Genomic DNA, 15,215 nt, shown 5'->3' on the forward strand with positions numbered 1-15,215 from the left:
AGAATTCTGTCATTTTTATTATTTTCTTTTTCTGACATTGTAAATTGCATCATGGAATAAAATGGCAGGCTTGTCTGGCTTGCTACTGTATGGCTAATTTGAAAGCTAGCATTTTATGCATTCTAAATTCACAAATAATATTTTTTACAAGATTTAACAAAATTATGGCTTGGAAATTTCAAACAATAAAACTATTTTGCTCACAAGTGATATTCCCCTTGACTTGTTGTTTTGTTTTCTAAACACATCACAAGTCTCTTATTTAATCTAAATCTCTTCATTGACAGTTGTCACACTGGAATTAAAATTTCATTGGAACAAATGTTTAGTGTTTTTTTTTTTTACTTAATTTTTTTTTTTAAATATATAGAAAAAAATTAATTATTAATAAGATGTATTTTGCTCTTTATTTATATGATCACAGTTAAAATTATATATGTTTTTTTTTAAATAAAAATGATGCAGCAAAACTTACAAAAGTTGCGAAAATATAAGTGATGTTTTAATAAATAAATAAAAACAAAAATCTACCCCTGGGATATTTAAGTGCCTGAAGTTGCTGATACATCCATATACGGAAAGCCAGTGATGCCCAGCACAAATCAATACAGCGTTATCATGCACTCAGATCAGGGAGAAGATTGATGCTGCTACATTATATGGGCTGATCAGGTATTGGCTTCACAGACGGGTGGCCAGATCAAATGACATAATAAAAACACTGCCCACTGACTGGCACTCAAATAAAGTAAATATGAAACTGACATGAGAATTCAAATCTGAGTTGAAAACAAGCAGGGGTGGGTGTGCTGCAATCGATGTTTGGTTGATATCGAGTGTTCGCATCATCAGGGATGACTGTCGGAACACACGCGTGATTGTGGGCGTGATATGACTTCCTGCGGTGAGTCTGACAGGCTCGGCAGACAGCGTTCACAGCTGTTCGCAGCGCACATTATGCCCTCTCAATCACTCTGAGTGGAGGACTTTCATTCTAAGGCAATTAAAGTTGGTAAAAGTTGCAATGCTCAATCATTGCTGCTGCGTTGTGCAAGTTTGGCTGGTGAGCTTCAGAAATTAGCTGGCAGATGCTGTTATCACACCATTTTGTGGATGAAAAATGCACCTTTCTCAATTGATAGCCATTCAAAAGTGCCCATGTAAAGGTGCAGTTACATTTACCTTTGTTCATGAATTTTTGGGCTTGAAATCCAGTCATTAATATAGGAATCCATGTGATTGGGAATTTCGAGTGAGGGCACAAGATTCCTCACACAAATTAAGTTGGTCACGTGAATTTGTCATGTTGAGCAACAGATAGTCTCAGCCTCGGACGTCAAGCCCAAGGACCGTTGGCTAAACGTCTGATGCATATGGGACACAAAAGTGGAAACACTTCAGGAGTGTCGAAGTCGTCATTGGATTGGTTGAATTCTACAGGTTTTCCGCGAGACGAGTGTATCGCGTTCTTTAACGCTCCGCCTGGAAACAAAGATGCTGTGATGCCAAACCCCCTCACGAAAGAAGAAAGCCGCCGTGTTTACAACTGTGATGACGAGCATCTATTAGTATCAACTAAACATTGGTTTTTCAAAAATATGTGAAATATTTAAAGTTTGTGGCATAGAATCTCTAAAATATGTCAGAGAGTTTTACACACCGGTCTGTTATTTTGGCGACATTTCCATGCCTTGAAATGTGACGCTGAACGAAACGAACTGTGATTGGTTGTTTGACATGTTGGTCAAACGGCCTCATGGGCGGGCCTTGGCCAATGAAAGCTGCCATGAATTCCAGACCTTCAGTCTGAAGGTCTGGCTGTGCGAGACTAAGCAACAGAAAGTTACTTGGTTTGAAAGTGATTTCTATGTGAGCTGTGTTTCATCCATTGCGAAATTTCCCTAATGTGACCGCAACCTAATACAAGTGTGTGCTCATACTCTGATATATTAAACTGTTATTTATATAAAAGGCCAAAAATAAATAAAAATAAAATAATCTACGACGAGCTTGAGTATCTTAAGGTGTACAACTTTTGTATAAAATGACCAGACAGGACTGTTGTAACACAGATATGTGCTTCCCATTTCCTTTTGTGGGTTTGATGGGGTCCAATGGTGCATTCTCCATTTCCTTGTGACACCCCTTCGCCGCGCCATACAAATGAATCCACTCCCACTCGGCTCGGCTTCGTCCCGCTCGGATTAAACTGCTGTCAGAAGAGAGAAGGGCTGACAAATCTCCCTCCTACAGCCGGCAACACGCCGCGCATTTCAATTACCGAATGTTTCCCCTCGCTCCGTCTGTCCCCACCTCAGCGGCAAAGAGAGTAGCTGTGGAGACATACTCAACCTGCACGCAGATGCTATGCGCTATTAATACCCCCTTACAACATGATGACATAAATGCTTGAAAGCCAAATGTTCAGAATGCCTGTGTACAATAAGGTCGAGGTGAGTTTTAATGCATCTTAGAATCACATCACATTCTGTTAAACTGGACATGAAGAATGCTGACATGATTCTCTCAAGAATAAAGATGGCTGGATACAGTGTCCTAGTAACCCAGTGCTAGCAACAGGGTTATTATAATCAACTAATATTAAAACCATAAAAAATTGTTACTTAAATTTAACTGAAATAAAATAAATTTTAAAAACATATTATTTCTTCTAGTTCTCATTTTCATTTATTTTCATTTAATTTTATTTAGCCATTCTGTACATTTGTAATCAAAATGACTAAAACTTTGAAATTAAAATAAATAAATAATAAAAAAAAAAAATCTAAATATTAATTCAGACTATAATAGTATGTCAATAATATGCAGTTAACTGTCAGTTCTGACATTTTTCTTGAGCAAAAGACAGTAAGAGTGACGGATAATGAGGAGTGTATTAAGTGAAGAATAAAGAGCACCAAATACATCTTGGGTAATTAAAAGATGAAATTATTTCGATGTTAATATATTTTCTTCTATCACAGTTCAATATGCAGAGACAACTATAACTAAACCTGTAGGTTGAGCTCTTCAAAGTGTAAACACTCTGGAGATTTCAAAACATCTTTGTTTAAGAATTCTGACAAACTTGACACAGCAACAGCTCAACCAATGAAATGAGTTTGGGGCTGTTTGTCTGGCCAATCAAAGATGAGGGGGGTGTTTAAAGGAAACCTGCTTGAAAACAAACATTATTTTTGCAATTCTGTAATGCTAGTGTGCAGAAATTACACATTTCACCTTTTAACCAAATTTCCTTTTTTAATCAAATCAAAATTGAGACAAAAAAGCTGAGTGCAGCCATTTTTTTGCATAACCTAGCAAAAACTACTACTACAAATCATCACGTTTTCACTCCTCTAGCCCAATTTTTACCCCAGGAGGTTTGATATTAATGATGAAATCCTTGCTTAAGGATATTTACAGACATGTTTAATGACACAATCACAGGGATAAACACAAACAGATGCCGCGAAATGGGAGCTACTGCAGGCGGAGACCAACCCAGGTCTGTCTGGACTCTAATTATGGCTTGTTTCTGCTTCACAAGAGCCCTGGTCACTCCTGACAACTAGCCCTTCAGACAGAAATGTTGTCCTGCCATTGTTAAGATGTTTCTGTCAGATAAGACAGACTCAATAGAGCATAAAGGAGAAGACCATGACCAACCCTGCCTTTCATACTTAGCCCTGATTGGTCGCTTTAAGCTTGTGACATCAAAGCCATGTTCACTGGATCCTGTGTGTGTTTAATGGACTCATCCTGCTGTGCTTTAAAGTGAACTGGATGAAAACCCAAGGTGTTTTTTCCCATGAAACAGCTTCTCAGTATGTGTAAAGCAAGACATTATCTTTTCCAGCTCTTGCTATTTTAAGAAAGATTAAAGAAAAGCTAAACCAGTTTTTCTCCATTCAAATCGCAGAAACACATTCACAGCATGAATTCATTGTAGTTTTACAGATCTACAGTCACTCACTGTTCAGCAACGATGTAGCCGTTCTCTTGTGGGGTGCACTGGATTCCTGCTACCTGCACGTTGTTGACCATGTCTGAGAAGGACAGACCCAGGTTCACACCACGGATGGTCACTCTGGTGCCCCCTTCTGGTGGTCCGGCCACTGGGGTCACCTGAAATGAGAGAGGAAGACTCAGTGATTCATACAATGATTGATTCATTTAGTGAATCATTCAGTCACCATCATTTACATCACCATTCAAAAGTATAGGGTTTAAATATTATTCTAATTTAAAATAACTGTTTTCTATCATAATATATTTTAAAATGTAATTTATTTCTGTAATGGCAAAGCTGAATGTTCAGCAGCCATTATGCTAGTTTAGTGTCACAAAAATCTTTTTATTATCAATGTTAAAAACAGTTGTGAAACTTACTATTTTTGGAGAAACCTTGATACTTTTTTCAGTGTTCTGAATAGAAAGTTCAGAATAACAGCATATATTTAAAATAAAAATATTTTGCTATATTACAAATGTATTTTTTGTCACTTTTAATCAATTTAATGCATCTATGCTGAACAAAAGTATTGCTTTTCATATTTTTGAATGCTAGTGTATATATCTAACTCATAGTAGTTTGGAATGACATGAGGGTGCGTAAATGATGACAGAAGTTTCATTTTTGGGTAAACTATCCCTTTAAAGACTGAACATTTGAAATGTTTTAATGCAAAGACGTCAGGAAAGACAAAAATATATCTGCATAACACAGACATAATTAAGAAAGTTAACACGCATAAGCCTTAACTAGTTAAAGGTCTCCAAATGAACCTTTTAAAAAGCTTCCCTTTAAAGATAATTGTTCATTACATTGTGTTTCACTTTTATAGCACACATTAGATATCAGCAAAGTTGCATAGTACTTTAAAATTCTTCAGCAGATCTGCATGCCTTTGCCACAGGCAATAAATATATCACGAGGCCATTTTAGACCCCGGAGCCGCTCACTCTCTCATAAAATACAATATGGCCACTCAGCGTGACCTTGGCTCTGGGTGCCAAAAGCCTTCTGTGCTGTTAAAGCCCAAGAGAAGCTCAACCCTGGATCCTCTCCAGATCCAAATATCACTGAGAGAGAGAGAGAGACAGGGCGACTGACAGAAGGCCACATGCACAGTACAGCCACTACATACACAATCAATAAACCATTTGTGCGGAAGTAAAACCAACATGATCAAAGAAAGAGCGTCTTCTAAGTGTGCCTGTTTATTGATCTAAAAGCAGTGTGGTGCAGGAAGTGGACTAAATCCTGCAGTTGCTTAATGGGAGGAGTGTGTCGGTGAGAGTTTAGTGGACATTAATTGGTTGGGATGTAAAGTAAGTGTCACTAGTGAACCTTAGGGTGGAAGTTTATGAATCTTTTATTGCTTCTTGGACAAGACTGGAACAATAAGAGAAAGAATGGAATGCTAAATATATTCATATCTGTACGAGTCAGCATCAGACTGACTATATTTAAGACAAACTAATTACAGAAAAATAAATTAACTGCTGAAACAATACAGACCTGATATCAGAACACAATGTAGATATGATTTATGTATATACTGCATTCTGCTTTTTTCTTAAAGCATAAATGTTAAAAATTACATGACTTCATATTAAATAGAGCATAAAACATTTATTAAGCATTTTTAATCTACCATTATATAATAGATTTCAGCAGTATGTTTAAATAATTATACATGAAAAAAAAAAGGTTTTATATTACTTTTGTCGCATACTGCACATTTGGATATAAAAAAATAATATAAAAAATGAAATAATTAAAATAAAAATACAATTATTAAAATAATAATATAATATATTATAATATAACATAAAAAGTAAATCTGTATATCTTAAAAAAAAGGATAATCCAGACTTCATCTACATTAAACACTGTGAGGTTATGTATTTAAACATTTATGCATACTTCATGGTATTCATTTTTAAAACTAGTATGCAGTATACTGTATACCGCAGAAAGCAGTACCACTATTCAACTCCAAACATATTCACACCTTCTTTACAGATTACATAGATATATCCTTACAGATGCACCCTTATTATTTATGCTTAATGACTTGATAATGAAAGGATGGTGGAGTGTACACTGGCGGCAGTGCTTTCATCTGTAGATTAAATCTCATCAGCTCATGTGATAATAGTCTGGGCGTCAGATTCCAGCTTCACCCCGAGTGCCATGCTGTTCTGTCTAGCCATTACAGACATCAAATGGGCTTTATTCATAGAGCATAAATATCTCTCGCACTGACTCAATACTTCAAAGTCTCATCCGCCCACTCGGAGGTGAAAGCACTGCCTTGTTTGACCCAGAAGACTGCCTCCTCCGCCACACAGCTACTGGTTCCAGAGCTACAATTTGTGCCCGTCTGCAATTTCACCATCATTACAAAAGTGACTGTCTAGATTCCGGCCACGGAATGACAACGTAGACTTCTTGAGAAGATCTTCAGAGTTCTCATGGGTTGTTTGGCTTTGAGTCATACATGGACACATGCACACAGACACAATCCCAGCCATGGGCCAGTGTCATGTCTTAAGAGTGTCTCAGGGACAAACAGGAAGTCTCTTCATTCTTAATGCATGCTTTTTTTTAAAGCAGAAACCTAACGCTCCTTACCTAACGTGCACCTGGGCATCAAGTCGTCTTGCAGGTAAAAACTGTTATTGTGTGCTGCAGACGGTTTGGGATGGTTCTTTCATTAAGCTAATGCTTAACACCAGCATGTTCTAGTCTAAATGGGATGCATTTCCTGTCCTCAGAAGGTTTTCACGCACTCAATTGCTGTGTATAATTAGGAAGCTGTAATGAAAGTGGGCAGCAGGAGGACGAAAGGTGTGATTTGTTCCTGGGATTGGAGTCTTTTCAGCTGATTCAAGCACGTCCTAAATTCACACTGAGATGCAATTTATGGGCTTGATAAAACTCAGCTTATGACTTGTTTCTTGCTGCATAAACTGCACACTAAACACTTTATTTCCTCTTAAATGTCCCCGTGGTTGGCTGCAATAAAGCCTGAAAAGGGAGGGAAAAAGAAAAGAGGGCCTTGGTTTGAACTTCAGCCAAGAAAGCGAGTGTTTAAGCAAGGAAAGAAAGGAACAAGGGACTTGAAAGTGGTGCATCCGGTTTAAAATTGGAGTTTGTGGTTGAGTGAGTCGAGCTGAATGCTCTTCTGTAAATAGACATGTGACTTTGTGGAAAGGCTGTGTTGTACTAGACAAGTGTTGTAGCTCTGATGGCAGAGAAGGTTCTATCAGGCTCAATATCATTTATTCATGATGATTTTCATCGTGGATGGTCTCTCTCGCTGTCAGTGTCGAGCTGTGTGTACCTGTGTGTATGTGTATTTAGGACATTATTTGACCAGGAGGTCCACCCCCAACAACACACAAACACACACACACACACACATATATAGTTTATAATAGATTCAACCCCCAACTACACACACACACACACACACACACACATATATAGTTTATAATAGATTTTGAATATTAAGCTATATTACGCGTATTTAAAATTTGTGCAATATTTATAAAAAGTAATAATCAGTAATGATCAATTACTCAAAAAAACTTAAAACCAAAACATCAATACTGATATAAAACTGCATTAAATGTCCAAAATTCTAAAAGTTTTTCATGGCTGATCCAAGATCAATTCTGTGAAGCACGAACTGACACCAACCGTTTCCGTGACTGAGCTACTAAGGAGAGGCTCAGAGACCATCTGAAGCAAAGAGCGACGTCAAGACCAGCTTCAAGTGCCTGACTTTCCTCCACATTCATCTGATGCTGAAACCTCGGCTTTCACTGAGGGCTTAAGCCTTATTAATATTAATAAGTCTTTAGAGGAGGGATAGAGTATTGCTTAATAGAAGTGTTAATCATTCATGACTGTCATTTTCTTGTAGGCAGATCTTGCTAATGTCTATGTATTTGCACAAATCAGCTTACGAAGTCTATATTCAGACAAAAACACACAGGAAATAACTAAATTAAGAACAAAAGACAATCATGGAAACAACGGCTCTAGAGGACAATTTTTACATTTATGTGCTATGCGCTAGTGAGACTGAGAGAAGAGATGGAGATGAACGACTTGGAGAGAACAGATAAAAAAATAAATTAATTAAAAATATTCATACTAATAAGCTTTGAAGGAACTGCTCCACTGTGTGTGTTTGAAACACAAAACTCAGTGCTCTTTTCTCCGCTGATGGGTGTTGGGGTCTTCAACCTTTAATCATGGACACTATATATTATATAAATACTAAATTTTTTCATAAAATTGTGTGTTGTATTTTAAGACTGGCCTATACGAACATGCACGCACTTAGAAGCATATTAATGTCTTCACATACTTTGTTATGATACTTGCATTGCAAAGACATTAAAATAATCAATACTCATATAAACGTAGTACTAGTACATTTTAATTTAGGTTTAATTTAGGGATAGGTAAACATTGAGCTGAACTTTAATTTCTTAACTTTAGTAAACAAAATCTAGTATTTTTAACACATTTTGAACATTTTCACAAAAACTGGCAGAGCCTCTGTTAAACATCCTTAGTAAAAAACAATAAAATAAATATAAGATAAAATACAAATTTTGTATTTTTGTAACAAATATAAATACATTATGAAGTTGTCACTAAATAAAAGCCTTTCAGCTAAAGGTATAACATAAATTGAGTAACAAACACAAATGCATACACATACACATACACTAATACACCAATAATACTCTGTCAACAACAGAAGCTTTTCATAACCTTAATTTGCTCATTTATCCTGAATAAAAACAGACAACAGGAAGTCATAACCCTTACTTTTTAATTGGGTGGTGAGCACATGGGGCAACAGCTTGTAATATGCAGACTGCAAACAGCCACATGAATCAATGAATTCCATGAATCAGGTACTTTAAACACAGAGCACTGGTGCGTTACCTAAACTAATTAAACATCAAGTCTTCCCTCAGTCTCCCAGCAGACACACACACACATATACATACACACACACCTCTCACAGTATGCCATCAATGTTCCAACACTGTGTTAATTACAAGAAAACGTGAGATATTGGCATCTAAAGTGAGTATGACTGACGATGAGAGTGGCAGAGAAGCTGAGACAGAGAGAGAGATATTACTCGCGATACACATAGCTCACCTTTCTCTGAGAGTCTATGAATAGCAGAATCAATAAAGAGCTCAGTCAGACTACAGAGTAGAAATATGCGCGGAGGGAGACTCCTCCACACAACTCTGTGTGTGTGTTCATTTGTCCGTGTTATGAATGATGTAGAATACATATTGGTATTGTATACTTATTTACTCCAGTCTTCAGTGTCACATGATCCTTCAGAAATCATTCTAATATGTTGATTTGGTGCTCAAGAAACATTTCTTATTATTGTGCTGCTAAATACTAGAGAAAACAGTGTTGCATTTTTTTCCACGATTCTTTGATGAATAGGAAGTCCTAAAGAACAGAATTTATTTGAAAGTGAAATGTCTTTACTGCCAATAAATTTAATGCATTCTTGCTGATTACAGTAAACAAAAATTCTACTGACCCCAAACTTTTCATCTGTAGCAAGCATACACATATGGATATATATACAGTAATATATATAATATTCACTGTATGAAACTTGAAAAACATTAAAATAGATCTGCGCGAGATTATCTGTTAGGGAAACTATATATAATGCAAAAGAAAATTATGCTGTATAAATTATGCTTATAGGAAACCAGAGCGAGGCCTGTATAGAACATGTGACCCACCTCAGTGATTCGAGGGTTGGTGCACTTGACGTTTGTGCTGGCGAGGTGAAGCCAGCGGCTGGTGTAGGGGTTGGACATGGGACAGTGCTGGCGTAGGGTACAGCGGCCCTCCATACTGCACCAACCACACTGGAACTTCCTCTCAGCCTTCAAACACACGCCGCAGCTGTCCCTCTGAGCGCCACACTTATACAGGTGCACTGTGGGATACAAGTAGAAATTACTGAATAAGGATTTTTTTTGGTGTAAAAAGTTACAGGTTTTTATGAAGTTTTCTGACTTAGGTTGACCTCTCTGACAGTTTGGTAGAGCTATTGATCATAAATGTATCAAGACTGATGCAATCATGAAGCTCAGCACAACTGTGATGCTTAAGAAGGTTTGCTGAGCATGAGAAAAGTAGCTTCAGACATTCATTTTTCTATAAAACCATGGAACGAATAATAATCAGTCCGATCAGTCACCTCAAATTATATTTAGGGCAGAATGATTCTGAGAGAATCAGACAGGTTACAGAGTTTTGGCTTAAAAACACATTATTTCCATGGGTTTCTTTATGTATTACCTTTGATGTTCTCAGGATTGTCAATGATGAAGTTTCCATTCCACACCACTGAGAAATCCACCGGCAGCTCACTGATCCTCATCCCTTCATACAGATACTGCAGAGAGAGACGGAGAGATGGAAAGAGGTTAAAACATTTTCCTGACAGTGCAAACGCTGAGATAATCTAAAGTTTATGAAATTTTTTATTGGATTTAGTCTTTGCCTGCGTCAATTATTGATTACAACATGCAGCCAAAAAGTGAACGAATAAACTGCAGAGTATACAAGCAAATAACACTAGAGAGAAAAGAGAGCGAAAGAGAGGTGGTTTGACTGTATTAGTGCTCTAGTTGAGTTACTCCAGACTTGCATCATCAGTCTGAGCAATAAAGAAGACTTTCAACGTTCCCATTTTCTACAGCTTGGACACTGAGCTCCAATTGCCTTCATCTCTACTTACGTTGTGTGTGTGTGTGTGTTCATTTAAAAAATAATGACAGAAAGAGAGTCAAAAGTGGTGGTAGAAAAGTAAAATATACCTTGGCTGTGTTCATCAGCATAGAGCGAGTTAGTATAGCTCAGATAATTTGGTCTTGGAAGAATTGCATAAGAAATGTTTGAGATCTTGAACTTTCATTTGTACACTTGATGCTGTTTCCTGGCAAATCTGAGCACAGTTTGAGACACTGTTGAGATTTCTTAAGAAACTCAGTCTTCTTATGTGAAAAAAGCAGGAGAGTTAAGCATGTGTCTCAGTTTGTTCTCAATAAAATCTAATTGATGTCTAAGAGAAATAATTGAGATAAAAATTTGATTTTATTATGATCTTTCCCATGAGTACACATGCAAACCCAAACATACCGAGCTGTTCTGGCACTGTACGCTGGAGCTGTTGAATCTGAGCGCTGTAACTCTGTGACTGACTCCTTGTATGTGTAACACACACTCGTAGCCGCGCTGACCCGACTGAGGTTGCGGAAGGTTCCGGGCTTTTAGTGTGATGGGCTTCACCTCCCCCGCCGGGATCAGGATCTCCTCAGAGCGGACCAGCTGAGGACAGTCCTAAAGGAAGGAATGGAGTGAGAGGTGACAAACACGTGCAAATACATAAAATCATAAACCATCTAAGTGTACTCAGTAGAGATCATGAAAGCTGAATTACAAGAGCCTTATAGAAACATACAGTGTGCAAGAAATGCACACACTTCAGCTTCAGTTCCCACACACACTCCCCATGCTCACATACACACACTCAAAACCTTGGGTACTCTTTAAAAGCAGGTTGACGTGTTGCTCTCTAAAAGCTGTGTGTGGAGATGATGTCCACTAGTAGGTCAGCCTGTGAGGTTACACACTTACACATACACACACACACAAACAGACACACTATAAAATGAAGCTAAACACATACAGTTACACACTTTATGTAAGTAGCCAAGTGCAATGCAGACATGCAGTCCTGTTGAAAAATTAATTAAAATAATAAAAAGATACACTTTCAGATAAAAAAAATATAAAAATAGTGCAACAAAATAAATAAATTACAAATGCGTCAATTAAACAAATGTTGCATCTTTCACTTAATTAAATATAACTTAACACAAATAAACAGATGTTTTGCTTACATGTATAAAGTGGCTATTTATTAATATAATGAAATAAAATACAATAAAATAAAATAGTGCTATTTAATAAGAAGAAATAAATTATGAGGACAACATTAATTAAACAAATGTTGCGTCTTGCACTTAAAAGTATAAATTAATTTGTACAACAAACACGTTGTTTCATTTACCGTATATATACTTGAAGTGGCTAAAATAAGCAAAAAATAAGTAAATGTTTTATTTAGTTTTATTTATATGTAGAAAAATTAAAATACAGTAAATAATTAAAATAATTATTTTATTTATGAACCACTTTTGCCCTTGAAGATTTCCACACAAACTTTTATTATATTTAGCTAACTTCTACAAAAGCAATTTTCTCCCTTAAGTATAAGGTTAACACACACACACTCAAAGGAGTACACAATTGCATACGTACACAAGCGTTCACACACATGCAAGCCTGCACACACAAATATGCAAATGCACATGTACACACACACACACACACACACACACACACACACACACACACATCATGACTGATGGTGCACCGTAAGGAGTTTTTGCCCGTGTAAGAGTGTGTGTTTATTTTGTGCATATGGCTGTGTGTGAATAAGTGGGAAGTCTGTGTGTGCTGTGAGGGAGAATATTCCGGATATTGACTGCTAATTGCACGCTGTGAGAGGGTGAGCAAGTGTGTTTACCTCCTGACAGGGTGTAATGTAGCACATTGACAACCTCAACACACACACACACACACACACACACACACACACACACATGCGTGCTCTCTAGCGAGGCGACCGTCGACTTCACACACACTTTTTCAGAAGCTATTATTGGAAGCTCTTCCCCAGAGGTTTGTGATCCCGTAGATGTGCTACTGAGAGACTGTAACCTCAACACACAGTTTGTGTTTGTGTGCTTACCTCTGAAGAGTTGACACGTCCCTCCTGGAAAGAGCAGCTGGAGGGGTCGTGGGTGCAGAGGTTTCTGTACTTGCACCAGTGGCAGCGGAAAGAACTGGTCACACAGGAAAGACACCTAAACAGACAGAAAGAGTGAGAGAGAGACAGAATAAAGTATTATTACCACTCAGATGATGTCCCTGATTTATGATCCAAAGCCCTTTTTTGAGGGTACTATGAAAGTAGTCAGCATAAAAACGTAGCTCTGGGTTTTAGATTAGCAATGGGGTGCAGGTTGTGCCTTTGAGACCAGCACTGCTGTGTCCTTGACCTTTGCGGTTTAATGCTGAATAAATTAAAAGTGTGCTGCGGAAATTTGAATGTGCCACTGAAACCCACTGCGCTGTGCCACTGAAACCCACATACAGATGAACTGCAGCTCTGCAAAGGTTAGAACTCAGACATACTATTATCACTCTGGTATTGAGACATACAGACTTTAAAAAAACATACAACTAACACATTACTACCATAAAGACCCTTTGCAAACACGTGACTACGACCACGTGACGACGCCATGACGGACGGCAGAATCACCGGAAGCACAAGCTAAGCAGTAGTAGACGAGCGGGAAGTTTCAATCGGTTTAAAATAAACAACACTAAACTTTATGGCTTCTTCTATTGAACAAGCTGTCGTGCCGTTATCGGTCGAGGTAGGGCATCTGGTAGGTGCTCACAAAGAACGGTATTTGGTTGGAGATCGCAGGATTGGATACCGACCCTTACCTTCTTCCTCCCTCCGTTTTCACGGACCTCTGGATGCTTACCAGTTCTTTGTAGCTGGCTGGGTTACAGGTACGCGATGCTACAGCTCACGGCTGGGGGAGGTACCTCATAATGGCAAAAGGTAAGACATCAAGCTAGGGTTTATTTTGTATTAACATCTATTCTTTACTTTAGTAAAGATTTATATAACACGTAGCCTATGTTTTTTAGATGTTTAACTTACCGTTGTTCACTGGGTGGGCCAATGCAACTTTCTAATTCAGTGGATCTATAACTCTTTTTATACAAGTACCACCCGAGCGGCAACCTCGCGCTCTCTCTCGTGAAGCCAATAAGGAAGTGACTAAAACGTAATTCATTCGACTGGCCGCTTGAGGCTGGCTGCAAAAGGGAGTCAGTCCCATAGACTCCCCATGTTAAAATGCCCAAACTTTACAGCAGAAAAAAACCATGTTTACAGCCTGGTTCAAAAAACGATTTTGGTCTATATTGCTAATTTTTGCCCTTCATGACAGCTGTGAGGGGGGGTGAATTTTTTTATAACTCATCCGTTTAAATTATATTAAGCCTTAAAGTTCTGCATAATTAAGGGCGTGGTCACTTGAGTGACAGGTGGATTGGCGCTGCTGACAATGCCGTCGCGCTAGGTGGGCGTGGCTTCAGCAACCAGCTCCCGCCTTTTTGCCCATTTTCGATTATCCGGGAGAGTTGTGCGTGACGCGCTGCCAAGATGGCCACGACTCGCTCTGCACACTTTGAGCTTCAAAACCGCTCTTCAGGAGTCTATGGGTGACATCATATCCCTACATCGGAGTAATGCATTATACGTTAGGTACCACTCAGAAAATATTTGGCTGTCCATGTACCACCATAATGACCAATATTAAAAATACAGTAGCGTAGTAGGCCAACTATTCAGCTACTGCTCTGCACAGTTAAAAAATGAGGCAGTTTTATTCCTAATAAGAATATTTATTGTGTCAGCCACTTCAAACATTGTAAATAAACCGGAAGCTGTCTGCCTCTGACCTTGAGAGAAAAAATGTGATGCGAAAGTCACACCAGAGCAGGTCCTATATTCATCCCTTTTAATCTCATATGACTAAAATGTGCATGAAAGTGTCATGTCATTAATTTCTTCATGTATAATTTGAAATGTTGTAGGCAGTAAAAGTTGAGAAAGAGACACGACAACAGGTAAAGTCAAGGCTGTGGTTGACATGAGGGCTGGTAGGGGATGACAGCACCAGGTTCAAGTCAGCTGCGAGGACAGACCCTACAAATCCTTCCAAATCCCTAATTTGGCAGATCTGTTACCCTGACCTATCCAGATTTTCAACATTTGCAACCAGTCATGTGTGACATAATGACACAAACATACAATTTCAGATTTTAATCTCACCAGTGAGTGTAAGTGAGTAAAAGAAATTAGATGTGCTTTGAACTGTTATGTATCAACTATGGAAATGTATGCAATACATTTTGTGTTCTAATGTAGAGGGCCCCTGCTTTGTAAAAAAAAAAAAAAAAACATCAAAGAAAC

General features: G+C 38.0%; 1 protein-coding gene and 1 long non-coding RNA gene across 5 annotated transcripts in view; both read right to left on the bottom strand.

Annotated features, from left to right (window-relative positions):
• LOC109065508 (plexin-A2-like) overlaps nt 1-15,215 on the bottom strand; it is a 206,592-nt gene that overhangs the window by 44,448 nt on the left and 146,929 nt on the right. For all 4 annotated transcript variants that reach the window (XM_042713475.1, XM_042713473.1, XM_042713472.1 and 1 more), the window contains 5 exons: nt 12,906-13,020; nt 11,228-11,428; nt 10,385-10,481; nt 9,820-10,019; nt 3,977-4,128 (listed from right to left, as the gene is read on the bottom strand). In XM_042713475.1, coding sequence (XP_042569409.1) covers nt 3,977-4,128; nt 9,820-10,019; nt 10,385-10,481; nt 11,228-11,428; nt 12,906-13,020 — 765 coding nt within the window. The remainder of the gene's footprint in view (nt 1-3,976; nt 4,129-9,819; nt 10,020-10,384; nt 10,482-11,227; nt 11,429-12,905; nt 13,021-15,215) is intronic.
• On the bottom strand, nt 362-2,618 carry LOC122135104. Its single transcript, XR_006153333.1, has 2 exons — nt 1,127-2,618; nt 362-1,091 (listed from the first exon to the last, which is right to left on the bottom strand). It is a non-coding gene; the product is annotated as an uncharacterized LOC122135104 (long non-coding RNA).

The sequence above is a fragment of the Cyprinus carpio genome, chromosome A23, assembly GCF_018340385.1.
Source record: "Cyprinus carpio isolate SPL01 chromosome A23, ASM1834038v1, whole genome shotgun sequence".
In the NCBI taxonomy this organism is placed as follows: domain Eukaryota; kingdom Metazoa; phylum Chordata; class Actinopteri; order Cypriniformes; family Cyprinidae; genus Cyprinus; species Cyprinus carpio.